The sequence below is a fragment of the Nerophis ophidion genome, linkage group LG11 (assembly GCF_033978795.1).
Source record: "Nerophis ophidion isolate RoL-2023_Sa linkage group LG11, RoL_Noph_v1.0, whole genome shotgun sequence".
NCBI lineage: Eukaryota > Metazoa > Chordata > Actinopteri > Syngnathiformes > Syngnathidae > Nerophis > Nerophis ophidion.
The window spans coordinates 54,429,081-54,445,822 of record NC_084621.1 but is presented as its reverse complement, the minus strand read 5'-3'; the positions used below and the strand labels follow the sequence as shown (position 1 = coordinate 54,445,822).

General features: G+C 41.4%; 1 protein-coding gene across 2 annotated transcripts in view; it reads left to right on the top strand.

Annotated features, from left to right (window-relative positions):
* The window catches only part of rspo3 (R-spondin 3), a 67,981-nt gene that overhangs the window by 3,583 nt on the left and 47,656 nt on the right, over positions 1-16,742 (top strand). For both annotated transcript variants that reach the window (XM_061916273.1, XM_061916272.1), the window contains exons 2-3: positions 15,204-15,398; positions 16,507-16,650. In XM_061916273.1, coding sequence (XP_061772257.1) covers positions 15,204-15,398; positions 16,507-16,650 — 339 coding nt within the window. The remainder of the gene's footprint in view (positions 1-15,203; positions 15,399-16,506; positions 16,651-16,742) is intronic.

Below are 16,742 nucleotides of genomic sequence, written 5' to 3'. Positions count from 1 at the left end.
AGTTGGGAAAAGGCATGTTCACCACTGTGTTACATCATCTTTTTTTTAAAAAAACACTCAATAAACGTTTGGGAACTGAGGAAACTAATTGTTGAAGCTTTGAAAGTGGAATTATTTCCCATTCTTGTTTTATGTAGAGCTTCAATCGTTCAACGCTGTCGTACTTTATGCTTCATAATGCGCCACACATTTTCAATGGGAGACAGGTCTGGACTGCAGGCGGGCCAGGAAAGTACCCGCACTCTTTTTTTTACAAAGCCACGCTGTTGTAACACGTGCTGAATGTGGCTTGGCATTGTCTTGCTGAAATAAGCAGGGGCCTCCATGAAAAAGACGGTACTTAGATGGCAGCATATGTTCCAAAACCTGTATGTACCTTTCAGCATTATTGGTGCCTTCACAGATGTGTAAGTTACCCATGCCTTGGCCACTAATGCACCCCCATACCCTCACGGAAGCTGGCTTTTGAACTATACGTTTACATCAGTCTGGATGGTTCACTTCCCCTTTTGTCCGGATGACACGATGCCGAATATTCCCAAAAACAATTTGAAATGTGGACTCGTCAGACCACAGAACACTTTTCCACTTTGCATTAGTCCATCTTAGATCAGGGGTGTCCAAAGTGTGGCCCGGGGGCCTTTTGCGGCCCGCAGCTAATCGTTTACCGGCCCGCCGATAGTATTGCAAAAATAAAACATAAAAAAAAAATGGAATAAGGTCAAATCTAATGAGGAAAAGTGGCAATGTTGACACAAAGCTGCCATGCAGGCAGAGTGTTTTTTCCTTTTGTCTTAATTTTCTTTTTTTTCCATCGCTCAAAAAAAAAAGAAAGGGACAAAAAAATCTATGTTATAATGAATTATTAGTTAAAAATTATCACTTTAAAATGTTTTATGTGGAAAAAATATTGCATATGTTGTGTGGTTGCCATATAAAAACAACAAAGTTTTGACCAAAGAGCATAAAACAAACAAAATAATAGTTCAAACTTAAAATCGACGGATATATCAGAAGTTGATCTTGAAATTTAAGTGTTAAAAGTGAAAAAAAATAATAATAAAAATGCATCACTTTATTAGTGGGGAACCTTTCGGATCTCAAATATATTTAGTAGGATTTTATTTAACTTTTCACAGTGATTACTCAAAAATATTAGATAATTAAAATCAATGATGTCCTGCATTATTGATCTTTGAGGGCTTTAATTGCTAAATAAAGGAACTCTCCTGAAGGAATCAATAAAGTACTATCTATGTATCTATCTATCTATCTATCTATCTATCTATCTATCTATCTATCTATCTATCTATCTATTTTAATACTGCATATATAAGTTTCACTATAAAAAACAAAGTTGTCTTTGACAGAAAAGGCATAAAACCTTATTTGTTTTACTTTATATCAACCTCAAGTTGATATAGAGATTTACTGTAAGCATAAAATAAAAAATAATAATAATAATTTGACTTCATTTTAACATTTTAGTGACTGAGTCCCTCTATGCTCCCCAGGAGCCCTAAGGATAAAAAAAAAATCCATATGTTTTGTTATGGTTTGAAGATGAAAAATATCAAAATGGCCCCTGCATGCTTAACTTTTTCCGTGTGCGGCCCTCTGTGGAAAAAGTTTGGACACCCCTGATCTTAGATGATCTCAGGCCCAGAGAAGCCGGCGGCGTTTCTGGATGTTGTTGATGAATGGATTTCGCTTTACATAGTAGAGCTTTAACTTGCACTTACAGATGTAGTGATGAACTGTATTTAGTGACAGTGATTTTCTGATGTGTTCCTGAGCCCATGTGGTGATATCCTTTAGAGACTGATGTCGGTTTTTGATACAGTGCAGTTTGAGGGATCGAAGGTCACGGTCATTCAATGTTGGTTTCCAGGCATGCCGCTTACGTGGAGTGATTTCTCCAGATTCTCTGAACCTTTTGATGATATTATGGACCGAAGATGTTGAAATCCCTAAATTTATTGCGATTGCACTTTGAGAAACGTTGTTCTTAAACTGTTTGACTATTTGCTCATGCAGTTGTGGACAAAGAGGTGTACCTCGCCCCATCCTTTCTTGTGAAAGACTTAGCATTTTTTGGGAAGCTGTTTTTATACCCAATCACGGCACTCACCTGTTCCCAATTAGCCTGCACACATTAGGATGTTCCAAATAAGTGTTTGATGAGCATTCCTCAACTTTGTCAGTATTTATTGCCACATTTCACAACTTTTGTCACGTGTTGCTGGCATCAAATTCTAAAGTTAATGACTATTTGCAAAAAAAAAAAAGTTTATCAGTTTGAACGTCAAATATGTTGTCTTTGTAGCATATTCAACTGAATATGGGTTGAAAATGATTTGCAAATCATTGTATTCCGTTTATATTTACATTTAACACAATTTCCCAACTCATATGGAAACGGGGTTTGTACTTTAACTTTAACTTAGGGACGGCGTGGCGCAGTGGGGAGAGTGGCCGTGCGCAACCCGAGCGTCCCTGGTTCAATTCCCACCTAGTACCGTCCGTTGTGTCCTGAGCAAGACACTTCACCCTTGCTCCTGATGGGTGCTGGTTGGCGCCTTGCATGGCAGCTCCCTCCATCAGTGTATGAAAGTGTGTGTGAATGGGTAAATGTGGAAGTAGTGTCAAAGCGCTTTGAGTACCCTGAAGGTAGAAAAGCGCTATACAAGTACAACCCATTTATCATTTATTTATTAACTTTGTCATCCAGGAACATTTTCTGTAACGTTTTACTTTAATGCATGTCAATTATTTGCTTAAAAATAAAGTATGAAAATAAAACTCAATTCGCGCCACTGTGTATTTTGAGATGAAATATCGTCCACGGTTAAAATAAAGATGGCCACTCAAAAATTGTGTGATTAATCTGCCTATATGATTAGTGTTATCATTATTTGTGATTAAGCACGAGTTAACTCTTTTTTTTTTTTTGACAGCTTTAAATTAAATACAATGAAACGTTTAAATCCGGGTTTCCTAAAAAGACACCTATAAAAACATAAACAACATCAACAGGCAGCCTCCTATTGTGTGTTTATATACATGCATGAAATCCATGAACTTTGTTCAAAACTAAAATCTTGAATTCCATCAAACTCACTGTAAAAAGGAACTTTGCGACCCATTTTCTGATTGTTACTATTACAAGCGCATAAAGAAATATTTGCAACAATGGGCCTTTTTTTCCCCCAATTTTTTCCCAATGAGATCTTCCTGTCCTCTAGGTGTCACTGTGGGCTTTCGAGTTCAGGTGCTTATAACCTGTCTATATGTTTGTGTACTATTAGTCCATTAGCTGGTGGGGATGTTACTATCAGGGTTTATACTGCCGATCATCCATGAGTGAGATCGTAATACTATTACTAATACCAATAAGGTGTATTAACTATACATTTAGTTTTTTGCCATGAAAGTCCTCCTGTATCCAGGGAATTATTCTCTCAATTTGCAATTAACAAAAACAACGGGAAATTGTTTTTGAGAAAAAAATAAAAATATCAACCTAATCTCCCTAGTATCGATCATATGCTAAAATTACCCTTGGTATCGACAGCACATGCTGTTTACTGGCTGCGACAATGCTGACACACAAACTGTTGTTGTATTATCCCCTCTCTAAGTAGTAATAATCTATGTGTAAATATCCTCTTAATATCTGCAGTAACGCGGTTACATCTTCATTTACTAGAGTTTACTCATCACTTATTTATTCAGGTTGTTTAAAGCTATCTTAGTGGTCTAAAAATGTAGTTTGTGTCTTAATAGAGGTGATAATTATCAACTCAGGGGAGCGCCTCCACACTGTGTATAGCGAAACACAACAAAGTGTCAGTGACAGTGTTGTCCAACCCCGAAATGTATTTATTTTTTGGAGAGGCTATTGTGATGGCCAACAAGCTAAAAACCTAAGTCGTCAGTTTGTTGTCCAGTGGAACTCTGAAAGCATGAGGGAGAGAGGTGTATGCACGTACCAGTGCACAACCACACATGGCATCCGTTAAACGAGCATCATTAGCTTCAGTTTAGGCTTTGCTGCTACAGGATACAAAACGACCTCCAGATGATTTTGATGGCACAGTGACTAATAAGGACAGAATTTGCCCTTCACTGTACTTAGTTGAACAGTCTGTACATGGACATGAGCTGTTAATTTGTGCGTTCAGTTTTCGTTCGTAATCCATTTCGAAAAGTCAGATGTAGACCAAATCGTACAAACGTCAAAGCAGCAAAATCATGAAAATCACCCATCCCAGAAACCCAAAACACTTTTTTAAAAACACGTCAAATGAAATGGATAAATAAACATTTAACTCCACTTTTATCTTTTATTGAAGACTCTTTTTCGGCGGGTGCATGATTTGCCATGTTCTGCAAAGAACGTGTCGTCCATCCACCATGGCAGAAAATAAACCGTTTTTTCCAAGTAGATTATCACTGGAGGACTAGATGAAAAGGAATGGCCAAGCATGCTGCACACACACACACCAAGCAGGATCACACAAGAAGCTAACTGCTAAAGCTTCAATGTGAAGTATGGGTGATCGATCCAGATTAGATTAACATTTCTCTTCTTATTATTACACATTGTTTTTGTTTTTGTCTACAAAATCCTGAAGTTGCTGGATACAGAAAAGCTTTGAAGGCAAAACCCAAATAAATGTTGTGGCAGGCCACTTTGATTGACGTAGTGGACCACAAAGAATGTTGTGGCAGACCGCTTCAAATGACTTGAAAGACTGCATTGAATGACTCATTGGGTCACTTGAATGTTGTGGCAGACCAGATTAGAGAATGTGGCAGACCAAATTATTGTGGCAGACCGATTTAAATCATTTGAAAGACCGCATTGAATGACTTAGCGGGCCACTTAAATAATGCGACAGACCACGTTACATTACGTGGCAGGCCACATTGAATGATTAAAAGGTGTGCCAGATCAGATTAAAATGACAGACTGCTTTAAATTACTTAAAAGACTGCATTGAAAGACTTGGAAGGCCGCAGTAAATGATGGGGCGAGCCATTTTAAATAATGAGGTGAGCCGCTTGAATGATGTGGCAGACCACAATAAATAACTTGGCAGGCCATTTTAAATATTGTGGCAGGCCTGATATAGCCTTGAGTTTGACATATGTGTCCTATGATATCTAGAATTCTGGGCAGGAGTGACTGGACACGTGGTTGACTATGTAGAAAAGAGTTACTCTGCGGTTTTAAAGCTATTAAAAACCTTGTCACAATGTTTAAAAAAAAATATCTACAGTATATTTTATTTATTGGCAACACACGTTATGAGACGAAGGCACATTGGACAGAACAAAAATGATTTTAATAATCATCGCCAAGATCGGATGCTCCTCTGGGTGAAAGATGTGTCAAATAGATTTGCAAAGCCAATTTTCCCCCAAACTGAAAGGCTGGAGCAGAATTATCAATTAACTGTTGCGTTGGAATAATGAATCATAAATCATAGCAATTTTCCTTGTATGACTGGTTGTGGCGATTCTGTTGTGATTCGATGGTCAGATCTTCACATATTGTTGCTTTGTTCCTTTTTTTCACATCCTGTTGTTTGCACTTCCTTGTTTCCAGTTTTTTTCACGCAATAGTTGATGACTTGTTTTCCATACTATTACTCACTGGCTCTCTCGCTACGCTTTATTTTATTCCTAGCTTTCATGCTAGTTGTTTGTGCCTTCCTGCCAAGTTTTTGTGTTTTTGTTTGTTTTCGTAGCTTTCCATGCTAGCGCTTTTTGTTTGCCTTTCTGCTTAGCTCCAGTGTTTTTGTTCCTAGCCCTTTTATTAATTTAATAAATATTTTAATTCTTACCTTACGCTGTGTTTTTGCCCGACGCATCCACAGAGGAAAAAATCCGGCATCGCAATGCCACACAAGCTTCACAGATTTCCCAGCTTGTTTCTGAAAAAATCCCTATGGGAGAGTAAATTACATCTAGGACACACCGTCAACGTTTTCACTATGGCCAACTAGCGATGACATAGTCCGCAGGAATCACCCTCTTCTGGGAACTTTAAGTTTTGCGAGCCAATTACATTCTATCCATCACATTATAATTAGATGAGCATAACATCAGTTAATACAGTATGTAGAAATCCAAATGCCAATGGTGCAAATAGATTAAAAAAAAAAAGCAAAACATTAAGTCAACACATACTGTTGTGCCAAACAATGTCCCCTGCCCACTGAACTGTGTGGACATGACAAAGCAATGGTGTGTAATTGCAAAACAATTAACAGATAGACAGTATGGTTTCAGGAATAACCGATCAACAGCACAAGCATTAACAGATTTAATTGAAGAAATAACTGATAGTATTGATAAAAATAAATATACAATAGGAGTATTCTATATTTATTTTTATCAATACTATCAGGAAAAGGGTGGAATGCCATCTCTGGGTTGGGGAGGAGACCCTGCCCCAAGTGGAGGAGTTCAAGTACCTAGGAGTCTTGTTCACGAGTGGGGGAAGAGTGGATCGTGAGATCGACAGGCGGCGTCTTCAGTAATGCGGACGTTGTACCGATCCGTTGTGGTGAAGAAGAAGCTGAGCCGGAAGGCAAAGCTCTCAATTTACCGGTCGATCTACGTTCCCATCCTCACCTATGGTCATGAGCTTTGGGTCATGACCGAAAGGATAAGATCACGGGTACAAGCGGCCGAAATGAGTTTCCTCCGCCGTGTGGCAGGGCTCTCCCTTAGAGATAGGGTGAGAAGCTCTGCCATCCGAGAGGAACTCAAAGTAGAGCCGCTGCTCCTTCACATCGAGAGGAGCCAGATGAGGTGGTTCGGGCATCTGGTCAGTATGCCACCCGAACGCCTCCCTCGGGAGGTGTTTAGGGCACGTCCAACCGGTAGGAGGCCACGGGGAAGACCAAGGACACGTTGGGAAGACTATGTCTCCCGGTTGGCCTGGGAACGCCTCGGGATCCCCCAGGAAGAGCTAGACGAAGTGGCTAGGGAGAGGGAAGTCTGGGTTTCCCTGCTTAGGCTGTTGCCCCCGTGACCCGACCTCGGATAAGCGGAAGAAGATGGATGGATGGATAGGAGTATTCTTAGATCTTAAGAAGGCTTTTGATACAGTAGACCATAGTATTCTTATTAGAAAAATGGAAAAATATGGTTTTCGGGGTATTTTTCTGTAATGGATAAAAAGTTATTTATCTGATAGAAAGCAGTTTGTACAGATATCACAAAAAAAAATCATGTTGGTTAAATATTAAATGTGGGGTACCACAGGGGTCAGTCTCAGGGCCCAAGATGTTCATCATGTATATAAATGATATTTGTAAAGTAACCGAAAACCTTAAATATGTGTTATTTGCGGATGACACCAATGTACTCTGTTCTGATGTGGACTTGCAGCAGCTCCTGAGGACCGTCACCATGGAGATGTGTAAACTAAAAAAATGCTTTGATGCTAATAAATTATCATTAAACCTAAATAAAACTAACTTTATGTTATTTGGAAATAAGAGAAATGATATAGATGTAAAATTATATATAGACAATGTTAGTATAGAAAGAGTAAACAAAATCAAATTTTTGGGTGTGATCTTGGACCACAGGATCTGCTGGAAGTCACACATTACATACATCAAAGGGAAGTTGGCCAGAAGTATTGCTGTCCTGGGTGAAACAAGGCACATTCTTAATCAAAAAAAATTACACACTCTTTATTGTACACTTGTTTTACCATATTTGAGTTACTGTCTAGAAGTTTGGGGAAATACATACAGGACGAACATCCAACCACTATTCATAATGCAAAAAAGGGCCATCAGACTGATACATAACACAGGACCCCGAGAACACACTAATGGATTATTTATAAAAACATTTGATTTAAAACTACCAGATCTCATCCAACTCAAGACTGCCAAAATGATTTATAAAGCAAGTAAAGATTCACTTCCAACAGGGTTACAGAGAAGATTTTTACAGAGAGAAGGGAATTATAATTTAAGAGGAGAACTTCTTGGGGCTTCACGGTGGAAGAGGGGTTAGTGCGTCTGCCTCACAATACGAAGGTCCTGCAGTCCTGGGTTCAAATTCAGGCTCGGGATCTTTCTGTGTGGAGTTTGCATGTTCTCCCCGTGAATGCGTGGGTTCCCTCCAGGTAGTCCGGCTTCCTCCCACTTCCAAAGACATGCACCTGGGGATAGGTTGATTGGCAACACTAAATTGGCCCTAGTGTGCGAATGTGAGTGTGAATGTTGTCCGTCTATCTGTGTTGGCCCTGCGATGAGGTGGCGACTTGTCCAGGGTGTGCCCTGCCTTCCGCCCGATTGTAGCTGAGATAGGCGCCAGCACCCCCCGCGACCCTGAAAGGGAATAAGCGGTAGGAAATGGATGGATGGAGGAGAACTACTTTTTAAGATCCAATATTGTAGAACAACGCAGAAACGAATGAGTCTAACAATAGCAGGGGTTAAAATATGGAACTGTTTAAAGGATGAAATAAAACACAGCACCAACATAAACCAGTTTAAAAAGCTTTTTAAGTCATTTATCATTAGTAAATATAAGAAAGAAGAGCAAACATTGTTTTAGAAAGACAATAATATATGATATGTATATAGATACAATTTATGATTTCATAATTATACATATAGGTTATATTAAAATGTATATATTACCACTTTATATGGAATTTAAATAGATTGTGTATATATAATATATATATATATATGTATATATATAAGTGTACAAATGTATATGTTTGATTTAAATGTTAAACTGTGTATATGAGACGTGTGCTACATATATGTTGCTTATATATTGTTTAAAAAAAAAGTAATATAAGTGAAGCATGTTTTAGATTTTATATATTTTGAACCTTGTTCTTGTTGTGATGGGGTAGGTTTATATAAGCGTTGCTTCAACCTACACCCTTTCGGCTCAATCATTGCTCAAATGAGTGTTTTTTTTTTCTTTTTTTGTTGTTGTTCTTTGTTTTATGTGAAGATTGCCGAAATAAAATACAAAAAAAAAAAAAAAAAATACATTATAATTAGATGAGCATAACATCAGTTAATACAGTATGTAGAAATCCAAATGCCAATGGTCCAAATAGATAAAAAAAAAAAAGCAAAACATTAAGTCAACACATACTGCTGTGCCAAACAATGTCCCCTGCCCACTGAACTGTGTGGACATGACAAAGCAATGGTGTGTAATTGCAAAACACTCTTCCTCCACACTTTCTCATGTTTGGCCATTTTATATGTGTTTGATGTTTCTGACTGATTGCAAAACTTTAAAGGAGGTCGTCAGTAAAGTAAAAAAGGTAGGAGTCGCACGTTAGCATACTCTAATAATTTAATGTTCAACCATCCATCCATTTACTACCGCTTATTCCCTTTGGGGTCGCGGGGGGGTCTGGTGCCTATCTCAGCTACAATCGGGCGAAAGGCGGCGTACACCCTGGACAAGTCGCCACCTCATCGCAGGGCCAATAATATTTCATGTTTTATCATTTATATATATATATATATATATATATATATATATATATATATATACATATATATAGTAGTGTCAGCACGGCCTGACGTGGGGTTGTAAATAATTGAAATTATGTGCTGTTTAGTCTCTTACCTGCAGGTTGCTTTATTTAATAAATGTGTTTAGCAAACTGAAGTGTCTCTGATCATCATTTTTGATAATATTGTAAATCCTGCATCTATTATTAATGTACAAATGATCATTGTTACGTTAACAAAAAATAAAAAGTTAACAAATGTCATCGGCGATCACTCGAAGCGAGTTTTATAGTCCTTCTGTTGGTGTGTCTGTACATCTGTGGGTCCTCAGGTGGCTGTAGAGGCCGATCTGTGATCCACAGACTCTATTGCAGTGGGGGCATATGTGGGTGATTGTCGTGGTGGTAGTGGTTTGAGGAGCTGTTTTGGTAGTGGATCTCTCCTTTCTTTGTTGCCTCTTGGTTTCCGCAGCACGGTGGAGATCCTTTTCTAATTGTGCAGTGCCTTCATGGACCAGCATTCTCCACAAAACCCTCTGGTGGGCTGCCTCCTCCCAGGTGTTGAGGTTGAGGCAGCATTTCCTCAGGTGGATTTTGAGTTTACCTTTATACCGCTTTTTCTGCCCTCCTTGGGTGAGTCGTCCTTCCACCAGTTATCCGTACAACATTTGTTTCAGAAGGCGACTGTCTGGCATGCGTATTACATGGCCTGTCCATCGCAGCTGGAGCCGAATGACGGTTGTGGTGATGCTGGCCATGTTAGCTTCCTTCAGAACACTAATGTTGGTGCGCCTAGCTTCCCAGCTGATCCTGAGGATCTTGCGCAGACATCGCTAATGGTACTGCTCCAGAGCCTTCAGGTGTCTGCTGTAGGTGGTCCAGCTATCAGCCCCGTAGAGTGGGCAGAACTACAGCTTGATAAACAGTAAGCTTGACGTTGGTCTGGATGACCCTATTCTCAAAAACTCTTTCCCTGATCTTAGCAAAAGCTGCGCTGGCACAACCTATGCGGTGGTGGATATCGGCATCGATGACAACTCCTGTTGAAAGAAGACTGCCAAGAAAAGCGAAATGCTCCACTTTTTCCAAGATGTTGTTGTCCACATAAATTGTGGGGGGTTGAGAGGGTGTGTCAGGGGCTGGTTGGTACAGGATTTGAGTCCTATTTATGTTAATGTCAAGTCCCAGGAGTCAGTATGGTCTGGCAAAAGCATCCATGATGTTCTGGAGGTCCAACTCAGAATGAGCAACTAGAGCATTGTCATCTGCGTACTGAAGCTCTGTAATGGAGGATGTCAGCACTTTGCTTTTTGCCTTGAACCTACTCAGGTTGAAGAGCCCACCATCTGTCCTGTATGAACTGGACTCCCTCAGGTAGGTTTTGACTGGTGAGGTGAAGAATGGCTGAGATGAAGATAGCGAACAAGGTTGGTGCGATGATGCAGCCCTGCTTGTCACCAGTGTCAACTTTGAAGGGGGAGCCGTTTCAGAGCCGCCATTTCCAACTACCGTTGCAGTCATGTTGTCGTGCAACAGACACAAGATCTTCAGATACTTGTCTGGGCATCCGATTTTGGAGAGGGCACCCCATAGGGCAGTTCTGTTCACGGAATCAAATACCTTTGTAAGGTCAATGAATGCCATGTATAGTGGCAGTTGTTCCCGACATTTCTCTTGCAGTTGACGAATTGCAAAAATCATGTCCGATGTTCCCCTTGCTGGACGAAAGCCACACTGGGACTCTGGGAGGATCTCTTCTGAGAGCGGCAATAACCGGTTTGCCAAAATACGTGCCAGTATTGTTCCTGTTGTGGACAGGAGGGAGATGCCTCGGTAGTTGCCACAGTCTGCCTTATCTCCCTTCTTGAAGATGGTGACAATCAGGGCATCCCTGAGTTCGGCTGGGATTTCCTCCTTATCCCAGGTTTTACCAGTGAGGCAGTGGATGTGGCAAAGGAGTTTTGGTCCACCTTGCTTTAATATTTCTGCTGGTATTCCATCTAGTCCGGAAGCCTTGTTGTTACCCAGTTTCCTGATGGGATCCCGGACTTCATTTTCGGTGGGTGGATCACCCAAATGCTCCATGATGGGTCGCTGAGGAATCTGGTTAATGGTTTCCATCTCCATTGTGGAGTTCTGTTTCAGGAGCTCTTGGAAGTGTTCACGCCATCTGGAATTGATACCTACATCGTCCTTAAGCAGGGTTTGTCCATCAATAGAGCGGAGGGGGTTTGGACCTCGATAGCTGGTCCCATAAACAGCCTTGGTAGCATTGAAGAATCCCCTGGTGTCCCCAGAGTCAGCAAGCTTCTGGATTTCCAGAGCCCTCTCCATCCACCATTTGTTTTTCATCTCTCTCACTTTGCTCTGAACATGTGCCTTTGCCTTGGGGTGGGCCTGCCTTTTGTCCCTGCAGTTGATGTTGCTCTGCCAAGAATAAAAATCTTTCCTTTTGGCATCAATCAACTGTTGTATTTTGATGTCGTTTTCATTGAACCAGTCCTGCTGTTTCCTGGATCTGTCACCACTGGTATCCTTGCTGGTTTCAAGTAGTGTCGTCTTAAGAGCCTTCCAGCGTTCTTCCACATCCTCAGGATATTCTTTCGGGAGTCCCACGGACAGGGTGTTTTGTAGATGTTGCACCATATCTTTGTCTCCAAGGCTATCGATGTTAAATTTAGGGCGGAGCAGGCTCCTTTGTGTCCTCCTCTTCTGCCGCATCTCGATGTTCATTGTGGAGCGGATGAGGCGATGGTCTGTCCAGCAGTCGTCTGTGCAAATCATGGCCCTGGTGATGTTAACATCTTTGCGATCTCTGGCCCTGACAATGACATAGTCTATGAGATGCCAGCTCTTTGATCTGGGATGCATCCAGGATGTTATCAACCGGTTTCTCTGGCAGAAAATGGTGTTTGTTATCAGAAGATCATGTTCAGCACACATTGACAGAATAAGGACTCTGTTGGAGTTGACATTCCTAACACCTTCTTTACCAAGAGTGCATTTCCAGACATTGTAATCCTTGCCAACCCTGGCATTGAAGTCTCCAAGTAGGAGGATCTTATCTTCTTTCGGGATATTCAATAGAACCTGGTCCATGGTTGCATAGAAGGTCTCCTTGTCTTCATCATGTGAGTCCAAAGTTGGTGCATAGGCACTCACAGCCGTTGCCATCTGACTGTTTGAAAGCCTCAGGCGTAAGGTCATGAGTCGCTCATTGATGCCTATTGGAGATTCAAAGAGTTGGGAGATGAGCCGGTTTCTGATGGCAAAACTCACTCCGTGGATTCTGGGTTCATCAGCTGTTTTTCCCTTACAGAAGAAAGTGTATCCCCCTTTCTCCTCCTTTAGTTGTCCCTCCTCAGCCAAGCGGGTTTCAGACAGGGCAGCAATGTCGATCTTGCACCTTTTCAGCTCCCTTGCAACGATCGCTGATCTTCTTTCTGGGCGATTGCTGGAGGCACTGTCCATAAGTGTTCTCACATTCCAAGCTCCAAAGTTCATTATTTTTGTTTTTGTTTTTCGACCGCTATGAGGTGAACCCTCTGGACGCGGTATTCCAGTCAGGTTGTAGGAGGCAGGCTATTTTTAGGGCACCTTTTCTAGCCACTTCCCGTGTAGGGTGAGCAGAGTGGATCCTGAACAGGGCTGCTCAGACGTGGGTGCTGCTGCCAAATGATCTCTCTGTCTGGGTCCGAGAGCAAGGCGACTGAATCAGGCACCTACCGCCTATGTGCCAGTGCGTGGCTAGAAGCTCCCAGATTTCACTGTCCTGCTCCCGTCACCATTTCCTGGCCGCCATAGGACTTATAGGGGGTTGAGTAATGATGGGTCCTTCAGGAGAACGCCTGTGCGGGGAATCTTTCATAGTGGGGAAAGTGGTGTACAAACAGTCACCACACTGTCCTTGGCAAGAGAAGGCCAGGGTCCAATGGCATGGAGACCAAGACAATTGGGGGCCCATCTTTGCTGCAGCCTTCTTCCGCCTTTGTGACTGTTGTGGAGGTACTCTACATCCATCATCCGCTCACTCCGTCGTTGAGGTATTTTTTGACGAGGGGGAAGGTTAGTGTCCAACGTCACTTGCTTTTGTCTCAGGGTGTGCTCCCTTAGCCTTTTGTCTTCCCAGACTAACCCACAAGGCAGCGGGGCAGTGGTTGGGTGATGCCAGGGCGTCATCCACAATGTGGGCCTGTGCATCACACCTCTGGGGACCACTGCAGCTCCGAGAGCCCCTGCCACGTTTGGCTTGGGCCGCAGGGCCCAAGTTACCGTGTGTAGCCACGTGGAGGCCTGATAGGAGTCTTGGTGAATGAGAGGCTGACACACAAGGCTGCTTCTCCGTTCACCACAAGCGCTAGCCAGCGGCAGTGTCCGTAAGCGAGAGGTTAGCAAGCAGGTGGAAAGTAAACATGCAACCTTCCCTCTAACTACTGCACTAGACGCATAAACAACACCCTGTAAACTAGGCCCACACACACACAAATGTAATAAATCACACGATCATGTACATACGCACATTAATCATACAATTTATTTTTCACCACACATACAACTTTACCTCAACCGTGGATGGTTACGTGAACGGCAGAGTGGCTAGTTATATGTTCAGTGATCAGGTCAATGCATGTCAGTGCAAAAATAAGGAGAGAAGGCGACTCCAACTGGTGTGCTAGCTAGCAAATTTCCCATCAAAATACAGTCAGTCTGCTCTAGATAAAACGGTGACCAAGTTTTGAGCAACTATATAACGTGCTAAAACATTTTTCTTGGATTAGATTTTGACAATAAAATTGATGGTGGCATTACAAAATACATTGTCCTCTACAGTAGACATTTGAATGATTGAACATTATTTGAAATTAGTGACGTAACAGTAACGTATTAGCGGGGTTGATAACTAAACACTTAACAAGTCTACTTACTATGACTTACCATTGTTGAAGGAGGTTAAGGTGGTACTATGCACTGATATAGTCAAACATGCTGCTTATTCCATGAGTACGTTGCAAGTATTTCATTAAGTTGCTGGTGTTATTCCCCTCCTACACAACTATTGTGAGAGAAACTTTGCATTGAGCAGAGTTTTCCGTATATCTGGTCGGTGAGCTTGCATCTTTTAAACATTTAGCTCTCAAGGCTGACATTTTGACCAGAGACGAGGGAAGCAGGCGCCGTGTCATCAACTTTTGTCGCAATCATAACCGTGCTGGGATAAAAATACAGATAGTAGAATCTTAACGGTCAACCAAACCAACACAATTGGGAACAGATACTGAAAAAATACTGATTGTCAGTATACATCTTTAAAGACACACAATGTTGGTTGCAAAAGTGATGTTCTTCACAGTAATATGGCACTTTTTCCAATAACGGTTCCTTATTAGTCCTACAGTTGGAACATTTCCACTCACAACAGAACTTCAGGGGTAATTGAGGGCTGTATTGTACATCACAAACACTTAAACGAGTAATTGGGCCTCGTCAGCCAAGCTGCTCTCATACTCCAATCACATGTGCATCATGTTACATTGCTAAATATAAAAAATAAAAATAAAAACTCAAAGAGTAATCATGTCATTTTTTGATAAAGCTGCTATTGCTGCTATCACAGGACAATAGTCTTTTAACAACAGTAATGTAAAATTAAATGATGTAATAACATGTTTTTCAACAGAGCTCTCTGGTGTGAGTTCAGGGTGCCAGCAGGTTGGCTGTCTGACCTGCTCTGACTACAATGGCTGCCTTTCCTGCAAGTCACGCTTCTTCATCCATTTGATAAGGAATGGGATGAAGCAGATCGGGGTGTGCTTGACTTCCTGTCCCGCTGGCTTTTTCGGCATACGCTCCCCAGAAAGAAACACCTGCACAAGTAAGATATCGTGTGTTTCTTGTTTTAAAAATGAGTATGCATAAGCAAGAGTGATTGGATCGACAACACAAAGCAGGGATATTTGACTAAATTATTTCTGGGGCCACAATTTCAAAATCTAAGAACTGAACTTTTACCTTGACAATTAGTTTTATTCAGCATATTCCAGAAAAACATGGTCTTTTACAGTAAACATTTAGTTTGGGTCTATTCTTGTTTATTACATTTACTAGAGGCCGCTGCTTTTTTATGTACCTATATAAATACTACTACTAAAACCGTAGTCAAAGATCATCTCTAGGAGTTTCTGCAAACATGTGAGCCTCACAAGTTGTTGTTTTTTTTAACTGAACTCACGGGCCACCAGTTGAAAAGACAAAATTATGAAAAAGAGAGGACCTAAGATTGATCCTTAAGGAGCACCTCTAGTAGAACTAAAGAAGTTGAACAAATGACCACTGCCTGCATCTGAAGTAAACAGGCCACAGCCAAATCCTGGTTCCATAAATCACATTAGAAAAAGTAAGTCTAACTGTCAAAATGGAGAAAACTTAAAGGATGTCTCAGTTATGGAAATCACAAGTTATGACCAGTGTTCCAGTCTTCAGTGATTGCTAGCAAAGTTAAGATGCCAAACCAAGGATCTGCCAATGTGTTTACAGTGGTCCAACTTGCTCTGTACAACAGGAGCACGCTAGTGTTTTTAGGAATTTGCAGCAAAAATGTTGCAATGTCTCGCCCAAATTTTGAACTGAACTCAGGAGGCAGGTATAGTGTCATTTCTGATCCGGATTCGAACTTTGGGCCGCCAGTAGAAGCATCAAACCTTGACATAGTAAAGCAATTGAAAAGTTTATAACTGCTTCTGACATATGGCTTGGCTAAAAGTCGCATGTTTCAATTTACTAGAGTACACAATAAAATTAACATTTTCTCTAATGAAAATCATGTATCCGAAGGCAATCAGCAGTATTTGCAGTGGCTTATATCCTTGACTACAATACAATGCAACTGTAGCCCCAGCAGTACATGTACACACACACACACACACTCACACACACACACTTTAAGTAAATACTTGTGGCTGAGTCTGTGTTCCTGTGTCAAGAGTGCAGGCCTGAGTGCGACTCCTGCTTCAACAAGAACTTCTGCCTGCGCTGTCGGACAGGGTTCTACCTCCATCAGGGAAAGTGCCAGGAAATCTGCCCTGAAGGGCTCGTCCGCAGTGATACACAGAGGGAGTGTGTTCCAAGTGAGTACTTATCATGAGTCAAGAGACTCTAGAAATGTTGGAGGAAAAAAAGTGTCATTAAAAAGACGGATTCTTCCGGGAGGGCAGAGATT